General features: G+C 40.2%; 1 protein-coding gene across 1 annotated transcript in view; it reads right to left on the reverse strand.

Moving 5' to 3' along the window:
* LOC310926319 (disks large homolog 4-like) overlaps positions 1-19809 on the reverse strand; it is a gene marked incomplete at both ends in the record, with an annotated part of 116698 nt that overhangs the window by 18651 nt on the left and 78238 nt on the right. The window contains 3 exons of the mRNA XM_083888430.1: positions 4788-4902; positions 17666-17768; positions 19168-19324. Coding sequence (XP_083744556.1) covers positions 4788-4902; positions 17666-17768; positions 19168-19324 — 375 coding nt within the window. The remainder of the gene's footprint in view (positions 1-4787; positions 4903-17665; positions 17769-19167; positions 19325-19809) is intronic.

Raw genomic sequence — 19809 nt, forward strand, 5'->3', positions numbered from 1 at the left:
TCCTGTGAGACAAACTATGTTTTGTAAACTGTGGGCTATACAAACACAATTTGATTGATTGATTGATTCATGTACTTTAGATGAATGATGACACACGTTGGCCTAAAGCATTGGACACCCCCCAATCTGTCACGCACCAATAGCTTTAACTGAACCAATCGGGTGATTTTATGAGGCTTCTTTTTTTCAAATGTGCATCCTGATTGGTCAACAATGGGCAGTAACAGGATACAAAGAGCTACTCACATGATAATTATTTATTACGTGAGTCAATCATGGGTTATTACATTATTTTATATAACCTTGAAATGATCCTGGCCTCTTTTTTTTTTTTTTTTTAACTTGACATGACTGAAGAATATTGCCTTTGACATTCAAATGGATTATCTTACATAAAGGGAGTGTTCCGATAATTATCTGGCCCAATGGGAAAATCCTTATTAAACACGATGATTCAGTGGGGCTCTGACCACATATAGCTGTTAAGTCCATTTATTCTGTTGTGACTGTTTTTTTTTTTACAAGACTCTAGGAATAGAAATCCTATCAGATGGAATATCAGCAGGTTGACATTTGTGGGTTTTGTGCAAAATGGCTTCACACATTTGCATGTTCCATTGGCCCTTAAGTGTGATAACTTTGGTGATAGTTTTTCCTCTATCGTGCCATTATCAGATCAAATTTATTTCCATTTGGTCCCTTCATTTGTTTCTGATCGCAAATGCACCTGGGTGAGTCCCAAACCACATTAGCTAGCACAGTCGTGGAACAAAGGGGTTGCTGTGCCAAGTGCACGGTTCAAGAGAGCTGAACTCTCAAATAACTGTTGGTGTCTTTTAGGAATAGCATGCAATACACCAGTCAGATTGTAATCTCAAGCTCCCTCTGAAGCCATGTGCTCCTACACTTTGCTGAATTGCTGTCAAAAGGGCAGATTTTTTCCCGATTTTAAGGGAGAACACCTCCCTGCAGAGGAAAAGGAGAGTGGAGTTACGTGTGCTGTGTAGACAACTTACAATTACTATACTGCTCTCTTGAAATAATTGTGTTGAATTTTTACAATTGCCCTTCCACTGCCTAAAGACAGCAATGAGCCAACATAGTGTCTGACCAGAACACCAGTGGTAACTCGGAGGGGTTCAATTGTTTTTTTTTTTTTTTATATTCGATGTGGGCGCTGGGTAGGAAAATGACAATGTGTCACAGGACACACTTGGTCACACTTGGTGCTGCTTGGTGTCGATTGGATTCTTGGTTTTGTTATCACACGCTTGGTCAGAACTAAATTAAGCAGAGAAGTTTTGTGACTTCTTTCTGTGAAATTCACTGCTAAAAGATGAATAAACATGGAAAGGTTTAACAGTTGATGCAGGGAACACAGTAAGGGGCTGGCTTTGAGCTGTGCTGTTTAACCCATTAAGGCCTGAAACGCCTGGAAAAAATGCCTGTCAAACCTATGGGTGATTTCCGAAAGGACCTCTAAAACCTGAGGTTCAATGCTGACTAAATGATTGATTTCTCAGCCTCTGTAGCAGACAGGAACACAATTCAAAAAGTATTTGAGAGCTTACACCTGTGGCTTTCCTGGGAAATTGAGTTTATTAACTTGTGTCAGTGCCTGGATTTAGTCCTGATGGACTGTGAAGAACAAGGACAGCATGTAACGACTGTAACAGTCTGCTTCACATGTGACGGTGATGGTGTTTACAGTGTGTTGCATCTGCGGGTAAATCCACTGTCACACCTGGTGTGTCGTTATCGCCGACCTCGTCGTTCAAACGGAATTATGTCTTAACCGTAAATCCCGGTCGATTTGTTCAGCGCGTTCAAAGTTATCAGCAACGATGTCATCGAAGCAGAGAACCTCCTCAAAATCACTGCCTTCAGAAATCTCTTCGCTGTCAAAGTCCTCCATGTTTGCTCGAAGAAATTTCAAAATAATGTCACAAGGAACCATTATACCCCGGTGTCAATAGTAGAAATGCGACAATGCTTTCCCGGTGTCAATGGGTTAAGCAGTATTGGTCTGATACTGATAAAAGATATCAAAGAAAAAGAATAAAGTAAAAACAGATATGCATCAGATTATCATGCACACACTGTAAAAGCAGACGCGCCACCACCGTCATGTGATAAGAGCGTGAGGGAGGATTGCATGTCTGCCATGCTGCAGTAATCATGTCAGTTGGGTGGACTTATTTTAAGTGAAAAAGAAGAGAAAACAAAACAAAACAGAAGTTTATCATTTGGTTTGTGAAAAAATGTTATTAACAAGCAGCAGCATTCTAAACAAGTCATACTGTGGGATATCTGCTTCTTCCTTTATGGAAGTAGACTATCTGTGACACCATTGCAGCATAATGTTTGTGAAAGGGATGGCATCATCATAAATGTGACAAAAAGAAGACTATTGGAATAAATTGGACATAAATAAGAGGCATTGAGCCATCCATTGGTTTCACCTATAGTGAGATTGCTCTAAAAATAATAATGTTATTCTTTTATGAAAGAGGCATCAACAGTTGGGGAGGACAAATGAACCAGCCGTTTCTCCTCGTTGTTAAAAACAACCACATACACACTGTGCGTGCTCACTTCATTTATGCCCATGATAATCATGCCTATGGCTGGCTTCTGAAAAATTTAACAAGGGTGATGGATAGCATCCGCAATGTCACGTTTCCATTCATTGTATAGTGAGGACAGGTTTACTCAGGGGTCGAGTACTATTCAGGGTAAAAAAAAAACCCTCTTGTGTGGCTAACACGGCCCAAGGTAACGAAGCGACAACTCGCATGACTTAAGCCCAATTTATACACCTGCGTAAAGTGCTCTACATAGGTTATGCAGAGCCCTCTGTGTCTATTTTGTGCAGTCGGAGACGACGCGGAGACGACGCAGAGGCTCTGCAACAGGCTCTGCGTCGTCTCCGACTGCACAAAATCATTTTTTAAGTGTCCGTCACTCCGTCAAGGGACAACGGAGACGGCAAGGGCTGCGATTGGTCCTCAGGACAGGCAGAGCGAAGCTGCTCTGTGCCGGCTCACAGTGCGCACCGAGCGTCCACAGAGGCGGAGCTGATCACCGCCGACAACGTCGATGCCAAACTATAAATACGTCATATCTTAACACACACAGCACATGTTTAGACTCTAAATGGCCACTTTTTCGCCTCAAATTATCTTAAAACTGCGTTCCGTGACACAGAAAAGTGAGAAACGGCCACTGTTTCAACAACAACAGTCTATCTCTCTCTTTTTCTCTCGGACGCCATTGCTCACTTTAGCCAAAAGCACAACAACCTTGCGCAGCGACCCCTACTGATCAGGCGGGAAATTGCAGTGCGTATCCATCACCACGACGCAGAAGTATAAAGGCTCGAGTGGTCTCCTTGGTTACGCAGTCGGATAATGCATACGCAGTCGGAGAACTATAATGTGGCCTTAAGAGGACTAAGAAAGCCAATAGCCAAATTTGAGTGCAGTAGCTGGTGTTTGAACATAGAGGCAGTAGGTAGTGGTTGATTATTATCACAACATTTATAATATATAAAGATTTGGACCTGGATCAACAAATAACATTTCTAAATACTCATATACACTAGTTTTTGCCTGAAAAAAGAGTGTTCAGTGGGTATGTCAGTTGGCATAATATCATATATCACTTTGGCTATAAGAAATGTCAGCAGAATCAGTTTATAGTCTGTTTTCGAATTAATTCGATGACCTGTGGGTCTTGAGTATTACTGGCACTGGTTGGGATACAGCTCACAGATGGTTGAATGTGACCTTTGGCCTGTAGCACTCTGTCCTGACTGTGAACCTGACCCGATCTGTTTGTGAGTCATTCTGTATGAGACAGTGTTATGTTTAAGGTGAATGACCCAGCTGCTGCTGATAATGCCTTTTCGTTCCAGGCCATTTGCATAAGGGTCAGGTTGGATGATACTTTCATGTGCAGTACTTTTTTGTATATTAAACCTCTGGAGCTACGGAAGCATCACAGAGGGTGAAAAAATTTATATATAAAAACAATATTTTACACCTGAATAACTTCCTTAGCTTCCTTTTGTTTCTTTTTTACTATCTCACATGCACTCTGAGGCTCCAAGGAATAAGTAAGTTTGATCGTGGGATCTGTGAATGCAGTTTGCAGAGTTTCTAAATGAAGAATCAGCAAAAATATACATAAATAAAGTATTACTATCACTCACTATTGCTTATATTTTCATGTGGACTAATTTGTTAAAAATATTTTTAAAAATTGCAAAGGCCTACACTGCCATTCTTGTTACAACTAGATCTGCTTTGGCCATCTTTGTCTCCCACAGTATTGATCTCCCAAGAGCTCCAGTGTGTCTCTGGAGCCAGTGACCTAGTGTATAATCAATATGTTGAATTGAATTGTGATTCTCGCGAAGACGGGATCCGGAATACGGCTTCTGGGCTCTACAGCACATTAACTAAGGACAAGAGGGTGATTCAGAGAAACCTGAACAACCTGGAGAGACAAGGACAAGAAGGACACACGTTCACAAACACACGGGGAAATCAAGACGGAGACACTTGACGAGCAAAAGATTTGTCTGTGTGCAAAAGGTGACACGGTATTTTCCAGTCAATCTAACTGATTGCGATGCGATAACCTCGCTTTCGGCTTCTCTCTCTCACACACAAAAAAAACTGTATACACAGCCAAGATAAAACCTTGAAATAGCTGGGACACACAGAAGGACACAACACATTTGTTCTCTGCTCATGTGTGTGTGTGTGTGTTGTGTTAGTTACCTGACATAGAGTGTGCGTTTTTGTGTGGAGCGGAGCGACGTGGAGCTGGAGCTGACGCTGCTGGTCATCATCTGTTCTCTCAGGTCATGGATCTTTGCCTCAAAACGACTGTACTCTGCACAAACATAGAGATACAAGCAGGTTTTGCTGAATATAGTTGACAAACACATAATCAACCTTCGTTTCTAAATCAGTTTCTAAACATTAGAAGAAGCTGAGTGAAACAGTGACTTTATGCTTCAGTTGTTTTTCTGTTAGAATATGTCCCAAAACACAATTTATGGGAGGGTAGAGGTTCATTCGCATTGTTAACCACATCTCATACAATCGTCTGTCGTGCAGAAAGTTCATAAATTGATGTTTATGAACTCTCAGTGCTTCATTGTCCTGCTTGGCTACAGAAACACAACTCTGTGTGCACACACAAACACATACACACATGCAAACTCACAGACACGTATTCTTTTTATCTTTAATCTAATAATCTGTTTGATCTGCATGTTAACTCCTATTACATCAGACCTTGCCGATATCATCACCGTCAAGCACCGACAGTACATCCATACTATGTACACACAGTCAGCTTTAGACGACGAAACATTAGACGTTACCAATAATAATATATAATAACATAATACAATAATAAGAATGTATCCTACTGTGCACAGTACAGCATGATCGAATCAAATAATTGTTTGGCCTGGAACAGCAAGTGTTTTTCATCATTTTCCTTTAAAGTGTAGCTAATGATGACCTAACATGTTTATGCCAACAAAGTGAATTATGTTAACAATGAAATGGTTAACAAGCTCACTTGCAGTAATGAACCTATGGAGAGTTATCAAATGACAGCTGCTGCACTTGACTTTTTCTTGACCCTGCAATTACGTTTCCTATACTATACTTAAGCTGCCTCAGATCAGTTGTGCATAAATGCAATATCTATGATACATGTTTGGTCCAAGAGTGGCCAAGAAAAACATAAGTTAGTGAATATATTTGTTAAGATACAGTATATACATAATTGTCCTTTATTGTCACTTTTCAACTATGTCACAAATATAGCTATGTTAGCTTTCTAGTTTTGTATAAATATGATACTTCAGCCCTTAAAGGGATAGTTTGGAATTTTGGACATAAGACCTATTTTCCAACTCAGACGGTGTGATGGAGACGTCTGGAGACGTTTTCAAGAAATGTCATTCAGTTCTTCTAGTTGCCGAGTTCGCTCGTGCTATGGCTAGCGCAAGTCAATGGTACACGCTAGCATGACATTAGAAACACTCATACCGACTCCACAGTGCACCCGAGGCAAATCAATTGTAACGGCAGACTATCGATGTAAATATATGTGTTGATAGAATAATATTTGAAACAAAACTAACCTTGCATTGCATGAATTTTTGAGGGACTACTTTCTCAGCTTCTGCTGAGACATAAATCCTTCAAATTGCAAGGTTGGTTTTATTTCAAACATTCCATCAACACAGATATGTACATCGATAGTCTGCCGTTACAATTGATTTGCCTCGGGTGCACTGTGGAGTCGGTATGAGTGTTTCTAATGCCATGCTAACTTGTACCATTGACTTGCGCTAGCCATAGCACCAGCGAACTCGGCAACTAGAAGAACTGAATGAAATTTCTTGAAAACGTCTCCAGACGTCTCCATCACACCGGCTGAGTTGGAAAACAGTCTTATGTACAACATTTCCGAACTATCCCTTTAATCTTACAGGCTAAGCTTTGATTGGTCAATTGCTGACACGTGCTGACATTGATTCCACAGTTTTCGTGTTTCTCAGCACAAAACATTGCACGCACAACAGCACAACAGCACAACAGCTAACAGCGCCTTCACTGGATCGTCTAGTCTGTGCTTTCTCAGGATTAAAACACTGAAAAACAGTTACAAAGTCCATTGTGTCTGAGGTCTCCCACTTTTTATAAAAAATAAAGTCAGATTTGAAAATCCTCCAGTGCGTGGCCAGCTTAACTTCTGACCGAGGAGTGGTCATTGACAGCTATCAAATTTTTAACCATTTCTTTCCTCCTTCCACCTAAGAAGGAACTATTTTATACTTCCCAGATGAAGGGTTGCCATACTGCAGTGACCTAAGCCTGTGTCATCCAGACACTGCTGTGCTGTCATACATAGGTGTAAAATGTGCAAGTATATGCACCGAACACAAGCGTCACACGATGCACACACGCCGATTCCACACAGTGGCGTGCAAGCAGCTCAGCATTGGCGTGATGCAGCATCACTGGTGCAGCACTTTCAGTCTCATCTCGCCGAGTAATAGTTTGTTTTGCACCAGCTTTACAGAAAAACAAGTTTAAAAGTTAAACGAATGTCTATAGATTTGAGGCAAACATCACTTTAATATATTTTCTTCTAAAACCTGGAGGGCATTTTCATAAAAGCAGAATTAAGAAGATCCAGGATTACAGGGTAAGCCAGACGAAATAAGTGACGCAGCTAAGTGAAGTCAGGTTTTAAGTTATTCAGGTTTTTAAGTTATTCAAATACATGCATGATCATGGCTGTATGATCATATCAGACTATAAGGTATGTTGACGTGTTTTACTGCAATACTGCACATGGATAGATTTGAAATCCTCAGAGTTGGTAACTGAAGCACAATTCATCTGAAAATATAACAGAGGCATCATGATAATTATTAAGACAATAGTGAGGCTTTGGATGGGCAGCAGTCCACTCGGCTTTTCAAAGAAGCAAACTGATGCAATTTTGAATAATTTATTGTAGATGAGGGGGGGAACAGACTGAAACTACTGACTCGCCAGTGTGAGACTATACATATTCAGGTACATCAACCAGTCAAATTCCACATGGACAATCAGATCGAATCCAGGACTTAACTTAGCCACGATTAACTGGAAAAGCCTGGCTTAATCTGCTATTCAGGTGTCCTGAAACAGCCATCTGCATGTGCAAAAACACAGATCCACGTGCCGTTTTTGTACACAAAGACAATAATGAATTTTCAAATAGCACTTTTAGTTCAATTGCCAGCAACAGCCAGTATCCACATCTCAGCTGAAAGACAAGTCGTAAATTTCCAGAGAACAACTGGTTGACCAATCAATGCAAAGAGCAGTGATTTGCTTATACACTCAGCATAGCAACCCTTTGCTTTAGTATCCTCCTGCTTCATGCAGCAAAAACACTTTAGTTTCTGGCCCCACTTTTTATCTTGTGGCTATAAAAATGTCATTGTGCCTTTTAATTACAAATGTACATTACTTATGGAAATGCACAGAGTGGTGAAACAACTGACATAATGTGTTTCTTAATATGTCTTTCTCAGATGATAGTATAAACTTTTTTTATATCATTTCACCTGCAAGTCGGTGTCTGGATATAAATAACATAATTTGATTCAGAGTGACAGTATAAACAGCAGACGTGTGTTGTGTTAAATCCTCAATGACTGTCTTCTAGCACTTCTTCTTTTAACACTCAACACCCCACAGTTTCCCAGAAAACTCTGAACTCACACTTGTATTGGTGCTGCTGGCAATGAGCCTGAAACAGCACCTCAGATGGATGTGTACGCTTTGGTCCCTAAACTATTACTGTGGACTATAGAAGCTATTTATTTCAATCATACTTGCACACACACCTACGGAGCAAGAGAAAGAGAGACACTGACAATCTTGTTTTCTTTCCTTGTTTACTTGACCCCATGCAGCTTTTTCAAAGGCAATCTACAACACCCAATTAATCTAACATGCTTACTTAATGGACGTAAACAACGTCAAGTAAAGCAGTCCGAAGTCACTGAAATTCTCAAAAAGATGTTCTCAAAGAAGAACTTTGAAATGTAAAAGCAAAACTAGCCTCCACTCAAAAAAAACCCCAATGAAAATGAAGTGGCCTTCACCCGAAACTCTTGCTGCTGGTTTCAACCTTTAATATTTCCGTTGCTGACCTCAGTGTGGCATTTTCAATCACAGCTCTAATCCATTTGATGTTGACGGATTAACAAATCTATTTTCACCAGACTCACCGCAGCACGCAGGGACCACACACACACACACACACGCGTCCAACTCAACAGATACAGAACACATTTACACATGATCAAAAATCTAACTCTCCCTGTCGACACACAGTACAGCTTCAGTACTGCATTATGGGATTATGTATGTATATAAAGAGAGAGCAAGAAAGAGAGCCAGACAGAGAAACAGAGAGGAAGGAAGAAGAAAAAAAAGACAGAATAAAGACAAAAGTTAATCAAGCAGAGATACAGAGACACTGAGCTACGCAGAGATGTTTGTTCCTCTTTGTGATCGAAAAGCCAAGACTGTGTTGCAGCTGAGATATAAAGTGCTATTGACTCCTGATCAGTGAGAGCGAGCCTGCGCTTCCAAGGCTGCTGCACTGATGAAAGATAAAAGTCAGCGTTGTAATCTTCGGCATCTTTGTCGATTGGACAAGAAAACAAAACAAACGCACAACACATTATTAGAGTATTTCAGAGGAGCCATAATAACTGTTAAGTGATACTGTTGACAGGGAGATAAGCAACATTTCTACATCAATGATTTCTTTGTTAGACTCAGGTCAAGTCTGTCTCCTCTGTACTCACATGCTGCAGGCACAAGGGCAGCCTCAACGTCCCCCACGATATGAAGCCGGTAAGATCAGTGTCTGTGTGTGTGTGTGTGTGTGTGAGAGAGAGAGAGAATGTGATCTCAAGCTTAAAGTCCCAGGATATGAATGAAAAGAAGAAAAAAAACAGGCACACACAGAAAGAGAGAGAGAGAAGGGGAGAGCACCTCCTGTGTGTGTGTGAAGGAGAGATGAGGGAGAATGCAATGTCAGTTTCCCGGTGGATTCAGCATGTGAGCGAGGGAGTGTCAGAGGAGAGATATGAATGTGTGTGAGTGCATAGAAGTGTAAAGGTATGCAGTAATGTGTCGCGCGCACACACACACACACACACCAAATGTGTGTGTGTGTGTGAATATCAGAGTCAGTCCTGAGCTGCTCAGCTGCCACAGAAACAACAGATGCTAACTCTCCGTACTATATTCTCTCTCTATCCCTCTCCGTGCGTTAATTTGCTCCTCCCCTCCCTTTGACAGCAGCTTGCTCTAGGGCGGAGACACACGCACACACACACACACGCACTCACACACTCACACACTCACACACACACACTCTTGTACTTGCTGCATACTGAGGACCGGGTAAAAGAGCTGACAGTGAGGACCAGCATTTCCACTTTATAAATCAACACAATTACATATATCTACTTATATATAAAATTTGACCCAAAATGTTTGGTCCAAAATTTGAAAAAAAAAATTTGACCCAAAATTTGACAAAAACGTCATACTATACTGTCATCCAAAATTTGAAAAAAAATTTGACCCAAAATTGTTGGTCCAAAATTTGAAAAAAAAATTGATGCAAAAGTTTTGGTCCAAAATTTGAAAAAAAAAATTTGACCCAAAATGTTTGGTCCAAAATTTGAAAAACAATTTGGCGCAAAATTTTGGGTCGAAAATTTGAAAAAAAATTGGACCCAAAATGTTTTAGTCCAAAATTTGAAAACAAATTTGACAAAAAAATTGATGCAACATTTTTGGTCCAAAATTTGAAAAAAAAAATTGGACCCAAATGTTTGGTCAAAAATTTAAAAAAAAAATTGATGCAAAATTTTTTGTCCAAATTTTGAAGAAAAAAAATTTGACCCAAAATGTTTGGTCCAAAATTTTACAAAAAAAGTCATACTATATACTATGTCGTCCAAAATTTTAATTTTTTTTTTTTTTGACAAACAGAGTATAGCATGTTATAGCAACCTAAGGAAGTGATTTCAATGAAAACAAAGTGAGGACCGACACAAATGTCCTAACTCCGTAAAAATGTCCTCACTTTGTTGGTTACAAACCCTCACTGGTCCTCAGTATGGCGCAAGTACCAGAACACACACACACACACACACACACACACTGACTGTTTCCTCAGGTCACTCATGCAGGAAGTTGACTTAATGCCAGGCTCTCCTGCCCCACTTTGGCCAAGGGAATTGGTCAACATGCCATACAGACATATTCACATCACCATAAAAACGGCTCAATTCATGTTTTTTACTTATGGATTTTTAACATGAAAAACAAATACTAAAAAATAAAATAAGATACGCCGGCATTTGTTTCCGTAAGTGTCAAAACTCTCCCTCCTCTGCATGGTTCTTGGTTCAGAAACATTGTGCAAAGTTAGGTTTTAAGTCTCCACAAATACTTTAAACAGACTCCTCTCTCTTTCTGGCTCTCTCTGCTGATCAAGTTTTACATGATCGGCATCAAACGTGAACGTATCAGCACACATCATCTCAGTGCAGCATTATCAGATTAGTAGCAAACGGTAGAGGGACAGAAAGAGAGAAAAGAGAAGAATGGGAGGATGAAGGAAGGAGAACAGGACATAGACAGAGGGATGGAAAAAGGAAAAGAGAGGAAAAAGGAGGAAGAGATGGGGGAGGGGTGGTGACAGAGATGAATGGCTCTGGGGCTTATGTCCCACATTTCCTTCATTTGCCTCTCTCCTCTCCTCTCCTCTCCTCTGCTGCTCTTTTCAGAGGAGCATTGTTTCTCCATCAGCAGCTGTCACAGACCTTTTCTGCATTGTGCAGCTTTAGTGCAAACCACTGGAGAGGGCAATTTCTCATATTCAGGGTTGTATGCATTGCACCAATATTCCCCTTTTCATATCGCACTCTCCCCTGCCCTCTGTTTCCCGTTTGCACACATTTGTATATATTCATTCAAAGTGCTATCACTGTAAACAAATATGACGGACAACACCTGTCAATGAAAAAAACAAAACAACCGCGAGGCACAAAGGGGGATGAAAACGTACAGCTGAGTTATAAGAGGAGTGAATATGTTACCATAAGTATCTTATTGTGTTTTGTTACGCACAGTATATTTCCCATTTGCGATCATCTGAATTCCTATAGATCTATGAACTGTAAAGGCTGTTAAAGACGATGTATGGACACACATTTGATAGGTTCTGATTCTAAAAATAGCAGAGCTGGAAGGAGCTCATCTGTAACTGATACAATGCAGTACTGTAATCTATAATGGCATTGATTACAGATCAGATTGCAGGGGAAAAACATGGACAGGGAAGGGCTGACACATGAACAGTTCCATGTTAATTAGTGAATTTAGGTTAAAACCTGAGAAAACTTGACACGAGAATGACACTGATATGTTGACACGCTGCTGCAGATCTCAAATCAGTCACCACCTCGTTTACAAGTGATGCCTCAAATCCCCAAAATCACACTATGTGGGTGGTGAGTCAGACCATTACCACAGACACCAGCAGTCCAGGGGAGGAAAAGCGGGGGCTGACAGGTGGAAATGAAGGAAAGCAGCGATGGAAAAGGCAAAAAAATATTTAAAAAAAACAACAAAGCAATAAAAGCAGAGAAAGAACCACTGTCTGAACTCTGTACTGTATTCAGCAGATGCTAATTCCCACATCTTGGTAACTTGGTGTGTGAAAGCCCAGAGATGAAGCAGTTAATCTTCTACTTAACAACTGGTGCACGACACACACAAACACACATAAACGCATGTGTGAGTGTAATAAGCAGACTAACTGAAGTGAAGATAATCCTTTCTGCATTACCTCAGCATTTCTGCTGACAGACATCAACTCAGGGTGTGTGTCTCTCTATGTGTGTGTGTGTGCAGCACGTGTGTGACAGTTGTGTGTAATCCCAGTGACTAACACTGTTGTTAACCACTGTCCTACAACAGAGGACATCACATATTTTTGTTTTTGTGTGACCGTGTCTGTGACCAGAAGCTAAGCCTTTATGATGTGTATCATACATTGTGATACAAAGCACTCAAATACATTGATTGTCGAGATTTTTCCATTATCATAACTGTGATATAATTAAATGTGACTTAAAAATGCTGTCCAGCCCACCAATATACAGTCCTAATGATTTGTTTTAAGGAACCACAAGAGGGAGCCCACGTAATGATCTTAATTCAAATTATTATTTTTCCCCCCCACTGTAAAATGTTCACTAAACATTCAGTGTAGTTTATTAGTTTAAGCACACTTCTACAGTTAACACATGATAGTGCAGCATCATGTGTTAACTGTACAAGTGTCTGTGTTAAAGGCCTAAGATAATATACACTGTATATTAAATGATCTTAACCCTTAACACGTTGCACGTCAACGCCAACATGTGGTTATTACGGTCATTTTTGGAGCTTGTTTTTGGACATTGAGACAAAAACTTAAATTTGTTTTATACTGTTCAAATTGAACTGCTGTGGGGTCTGGAAAAAACGGGCAAAAGCACTTACTCACGGAACATTTTCTGGCCCTTTCATGGTTAAAAAATTCTAGACGGACATTTTGAGGCTTAGGTGTTAAAGGGTTAAAGTGTGTTAATGCTCTCATGTATAATGCAACTTTAATCTTATTTACAGAAAGGTCATTTTGTGTGTGTGTGTGTGTGTGCGTGTGTGTGGATGAGAGAGAGAGAGAGAACGAGTATATAATATATATATAATCACTAGAATCAGACCATCATATAATCACATCGTGTAAAGACAGTATTAATAGATTTTGATCCCTATAGTTACGGAGATAATACCATATTATAGAGAAGATTATCTGATGAATAGAATGGAAATGGAAATAAATGTTTCATAATCATATAATCCGCTTCCAATGCACCGCGCTGCAATTTAAGCAATACGGGAAAAGAATTGTACAGTTGTGGGACAGAATCCAGTCCGATTGCTTATCACACAGGTCTGACATACACTCAAACCAGCCTAAAATAGCCTGAAAACGTGACAAGGGTGACTGCATTACTGACACAGCATGACAAGTTTTCCATCTGCTCGCCTGTAAATAAACACAGATCTATAAATGCTGCATCAGCTTAAACCAGCCATGTGTCTCTGCCTGTGCATGAATCCCCCAACACACTTATGCACGCACACGCACACACACACACAGACACACACACTTTCTCTAAGTTAACTTTAACAGCGACTTGCATTACCTTTATATTTACACCTCGTTAAACTAAACCCAATCTCACCCTAACCTCAATACATTCAAGTTTAAATTACCGCAAATCGTTTTCATCACCAAAAGAAAGACCAGTCCCCAATAACATGGGTTTATCTACAGATTCAGGTCCCAATGACATGAGTCATACCTAGACTACACACACACACACACACACTCCTCGCCTGGTGCATGTTATTACCAACTCCTCTCTTGTTGGCAGGAAGTGTTTTTATGAGACAGAGGGAGAGCTGCGGGTCACTGCATGATGTAGCCACAGGACTGGGACAAACGTGGACCTCAGATGGACCCACACACACACACACCCACACACGCACAAACACATACATGCACAGTGCTGACCAAAGCCCAGCATGGACAGAAGGTTTGTTATAGAGTTTATTCAACATTCACTAATGAGGTCTGTGGGAGAGTCACGACATAGAACCCCCCCCCCACACACACACACACACACACACACACACAGTTTGTGGAGTGTTCTTTAGACACTGCATAATCTTCCATTTATATACAAAGCCAACAAAAAGGGTTAACCCTAACCTTAACCATACCCAGTTAATGCCTAATCCTAGCCTTAACCTAACCTAAAATTGATCCTTTTACTTTACTCTTGGCAGCTTCTTGACTTTTTAGTTTACTATTATAGATTACAATTAATGTTGTTGTGCAACTGCATGTATGATGTTGCTGCTGCTAACTGGGTTAATATAAATATAACGGTCTTTTTTTTCGGTCATATCCCTGTGGAAAAAGCATCCAATCTTTGAAAAATATATTGCCGATATTGTTTGTCACCATTGCTTTATCAAGGAAAACTGAATTTTTGAAACCTACCCTAATTTGCAGGGTTGATTCTCAGGGGAAACTGGCATATTACTACCTTACATGTGTAGAAATGTCTGTTGCTTCCACCACAATTTAAAACGCAATGAATCAGCCAGACACCAAGCTACATGAGCGCTTAGAGCGCTATCCATGGTGCTGATCCTCCTTCAGAGCTGATAATATTTTTTTTACTTGACAGATCAACAAATACAACACCTGACACAATAACATTTATGTCCGTCTGTGGGACACTGGTGTGCGTTAATAATTTGTGATCACTACAGACTTGGAAGAAGACTTCTCTTGTGGATGATAAACTAACTAATCCAATCGAATTTAAGAATTGATGCTACACAGACAACACCAGTGAAGTGAAAGGAGAGCTTTCCCTTAAAATATTTACAGATTACATCACTTTTTGATACCAAGCACTGAGCACTAGTCCCATACCAGCAGTGTTGGAAATGTTACATTAAAAAAGTATTGCGTTACTAAGTACATTTTAAATGCTCAAAAAATTTGGACCTTAGCTCCACCCCCTCTTTAACTGAATTTAAAATTCATGTTCAATTATTTATGATAAATCTGAATATTATAATGAAATGGACACTTAATACAATACATTATTAACAGAGACAGTGTACACAAATCTATTAATATACTATACTATTCTAATGTTGCTGTGGGACAAAGTGAGTCTAACATACCAGGGCATAATGTGCATTTAACATATAAATTATTTCCTTTAATTTAATTAACGGAAAGGTAATGGCTATATTTCCAGTTCAACCAGGCTCGCTATTCCTGTTGTTGATCATTTACTCACTTGTGTTTGAGACAATGCTTGCTTTCGTTTGTCTGTCAACAACACCCACAGTAATTGAAACAGTAATTAATTAGACTACTTGTAACTGAACAACGTAACGCCGTGTGCCTTCGTTTACGAAAAAAACTAGGATAAGTCCTTTATCATTAGACCTAACTTAAATATTGCTTTCCCAAAACACATAAATACACACTAACATAAACAGAACAACATATAATTGAACTGAATATATCACACCAATAGACTGATCAATTTACCCAATCTAAATGTTTGAGTCAGTATCAGACAAACATTTAGAATTCATAATTTATCCATGATGCTACATCCTTATACGACTTTCCACAAGCTTCCATTACAGTTACATACTGCAGTGGCTGTGGAACTTCATTATGTCCATACATTACCTTCCACAGCTTATATATCTTCCCTCCCTTCAATATGAGCTGGACGAGAACTTGCACTTTCTGTTGACTCAGACGTACCGCAAAGTATTTTACATGCGCTTTTGCTGACACTTTCAACCTGAAACGCTTAACCAGTGTGTTTTAATTAGTTTTTCTGCTCTGGTTTTGAATTTAGATGTGATATGCTCTCATACACAGACTTCTTTGCCAATAAAATATTGTATAATTGCATGAATATTAACACAGATATTGCATGCACAAAAGTATGTTTTGGATTCATCCTTTTGGGTCTTTTTAAAAACCTTAAGTCAGTAAATGTTGCTTACCTAAAGATTTTAAATGCAATAAAATAAATCAAGTCAAGTAAAAAGCACTATGTGATCTAATACAATGTTTGTGTTTATTTGTTATTTAAACAGAGTGCCATAATTGATGAATTGAAAAACATGCTACATCTACTGCTACTGTCTACTATGTGTGTGTGCAGAACAGATAGGGAAAATTGTAAGAGTTGTGGTTTAATTTTAGGGGTTTCAATCAGAAAGTGTTTTCTATTTAATTGATGCACAGGAAATATACACAATCAATTCACAATGTATTACAGTTCACCTAATGTGTTAAACTGATTTAATTTATTTAATTTAAGGCCCACGGTTGGTGTAGTGGTTAGCACTCTTGCCTTTGCAGCAAGAAGACCCTGGGGTTCCTGGGTTCGAGCCCCGTTTGGAACAACTTCGGAACAAGGGCCTTTGCATGTTCTCCCTGAGTGTGTGTGTGGGTTTTCTCCGGCTTCCTCCCACAGTCCAAAAACATGCGATATGGGTATTAGGTGAATTGGTCACTCTAAATTGACCGTAGGTGTGAGAGTGTGAGTGAATGGTTGTTTGTCTCTATATGTGGCCCTGTGATGGACTGGTGAACTGTCCAGGGTGTACCCCGCCTAACACCCAATGTCAGCTGAGATAGGCACAGCGCGACCCTCTGGTGGAGGATGAGGCGGTAGATAATGGATGGATAATTTAATTTAATTTAATTTAATTTAATCTTTCTTAACATGTGTCAGATGAGCAGAACTATCACATTTAAACACAAACAGGGGAATTTCATAATTTTTTCAAAAGCCTTATGAAAATGATTTCTTACTCAAAGCTTCGTGGGATCCAGTGTATCATACTGTACACTCATCTAAATTTAACACTGTTCCGGACCACCTCACTGACTGACTAATACATGATGATAACAGGAAAGACTCTCTCTCTCACACACAACCTCTTCCAGCACCACTCAGGCAACTCAGGTCCCCCGCCATAACAGCATCCATTAGCTGAGCCAATCAGCAGAAATAACCTGGTTTCCTAGGTTACGGCCTTCTCAGTCACTCCCAGTAGACAAACATCCAGGACTGGCGCATGTTGAGAAACCTTACTTTGACTCACAGTGTGTGTGTGCGTGTGTGTGTGCAGCTTTACATCCATCTTTGTGATGACCAAATTCAGTTTAACTGATTCATCCCACCCATGAATCCCATGAACCTATGAAACCAAACCATCTATAAAGAGTGAAGACATTGTGACTTGATGTATCGTGCACTGCGTATATTAAGTATCCGTTATGTTATCATTGTCCTTTTCTCATGCATTAAGACATAGTTGAGAAGAAGTTTTGATAGAAACACACAGTATTGATCTGCAGTACTCACCCTCTGGTCTGTACTGTGCTACTATGGTGACGGTCTGTCCTGCATTCTTCAGAGCTGCAGCAGCCTGCTCATGTGTTGCACTGGACAAGTCCACACCGTTCACCTACACACACACACACACAGATGAGGACATGAGGGAAATGTAGGGCCCAAGCTGGATCAATAGGACTAAATGTGCCATGAGATGATTTCTGTTTTTTCGGAGTATGTCCCGGTAAGTCAACAACCCATCGGTGAGCAGTCACATATACCTGTGGATGTGTAATGCAGCATGTGAGGGCTCGTTTCATGCCATGAAATTGTTCCATGTCAGTGCCTGCAGTACATCCATAATAACACAGTCACAGTAATTCTGCAGGGTGACGGTCAGAGTCTGGAGCATTAATCCTGTTTGAAGTATTAAAGCCATATTTCTCTATGGGGTGTGTGTGGGTGTTGGGAAGGTAGGATTTACAGAAGTATAGCTTTAACACACACACATACTCTATAAGCAACTAGTGGTGACTGACTGATATTATAGGCAAAGGAAAGGATACTAGATTGAACTTTTGAGTGTTGTAAACTTTGTGGATGAATTAAAAAAAAAAAATCTCTTAATGCGAGCTGTGACACCACATTAATAATATACACAAACAGATGACAGTCAGATGAACACTATGAAGTAGCAGGATGGCTCCCTGGACATCCCTGTACATTCTTAAATAATAAGTAAATGGCAGAATATAAGGCCCTGTCCCAATACCTCCCCTAACCCTACATTTTTTGCCCTAACCCTAAATCTTGCATGTTCACGTGTAGGAGGGAGCAAGGGGAAATGCGATTTTCCACAGCTGCCGAGGAACATTTTTGTTGTAATATATTTTCGCAAATAAGCACGTTACAATGTTGAATTGTGTTGGAATATGTTGGTTTGATATACAACCAAAGGACCGTTGAGCTTTGAACACTGTCAGAATGTCACTAATTGTTTGCCGAGCGTCCCGAGAGAGCACGCCCGCCGTACAGAGCTGACATGACGTGCAAACGCTCTCGAAGCACCCGGCAAACAGCCGCCAGCCAGCTCCGCTACATCTGGGTAGTTTTGTCAGTGTTTGGACGTGTGTGCCGGCGTTCACTTGAACACGAATACCCTGGACTTGTCAGATTTCAATCACATTCGCGATATATCGTTTCCGAGGACGGAGAAAAAAACGGCGTTGACGGAGAAAAACAAACAGCTGGATCCGCCGGCATTTTTCCTGAATGAAAATAGTAGCACGCTCCACCGGTAGAATTGTCAACACGTGACGTAGGTTAGCACGTTCGTTACGTTCAGTGCGCTAATTTGCATGTAGTGGTGTCCCAATACCACTTCCCTCAACGAGGGGAATTTACGGTTAAGGGCACTCAAAACCAAGGGGAAATGTTAAGGGGGAGGTATTGGGACGGAGCCTTGGTCATAAAAAATACAGTGACAATAATAGTTGGGTGTGTGTGTGTGTACAGAATATACTGGCTCATACCGATAGGATGCGGTCTCCCTTCCGTAGCTCCCCACAGAGATCAGCTGGACCACCGGCCAGGATGAAAGAGATGAAGATTCCCTCTCCATCCTCTCCTCCCACGATGTTAAAACCGAGACCTGTCGACCCACGCTGCAACACCACCCGTCTGGGGTCTCTGGAGGATACACAGAACAAATGCAAACGTTGGTGTTACCTAACTCAGTCAAAGTCAAAGGATAGATTTCAAAATCTTACTCTTGCTCTTCAAAGCACTGAATGGTCTTAGACCAAAAATACGTCCTAGACTTATTGGTTCCCTATGAAGCATCAAGAGCCCTGAGATCATCAGTTCATTCTTGTCTTTTAAATGCACGTCTGTGTGGAAAATCACACTTTTAGCTCTTGTGATTTTAGGGTATGGTCTATTTTGATTTTAATGTTGATCTTGCTTTTATTCTATGATTTTCTCAATGCATTTCTATGTCTTTGTAAAGTACTTTGAGTTGCAACATATACATCACATACAACAGTTTTTATTTGAACAATCAGGTACGAGTCAGACAGTAAATATTGCTCTATATTTGCTGTCTATGCTTGTATTAAAATAAAGCTACTGTACAAGCTCATGTTGTGGCGATAAAATACATTAAATTGCATTGG

This window comes from Microchirus variegatus, assembly GCF_963457635.1.
Source record: "Microchirus variegatus genome assembly, chromosome: 4".
NCBI classification, from domain to species: domain Eukaryota; kingdom Metazoa; phylum Chordata; class Actinopteri; order Pleuronectiformes; family Soleidae; genus Microchirus; species Microchirus variegatus.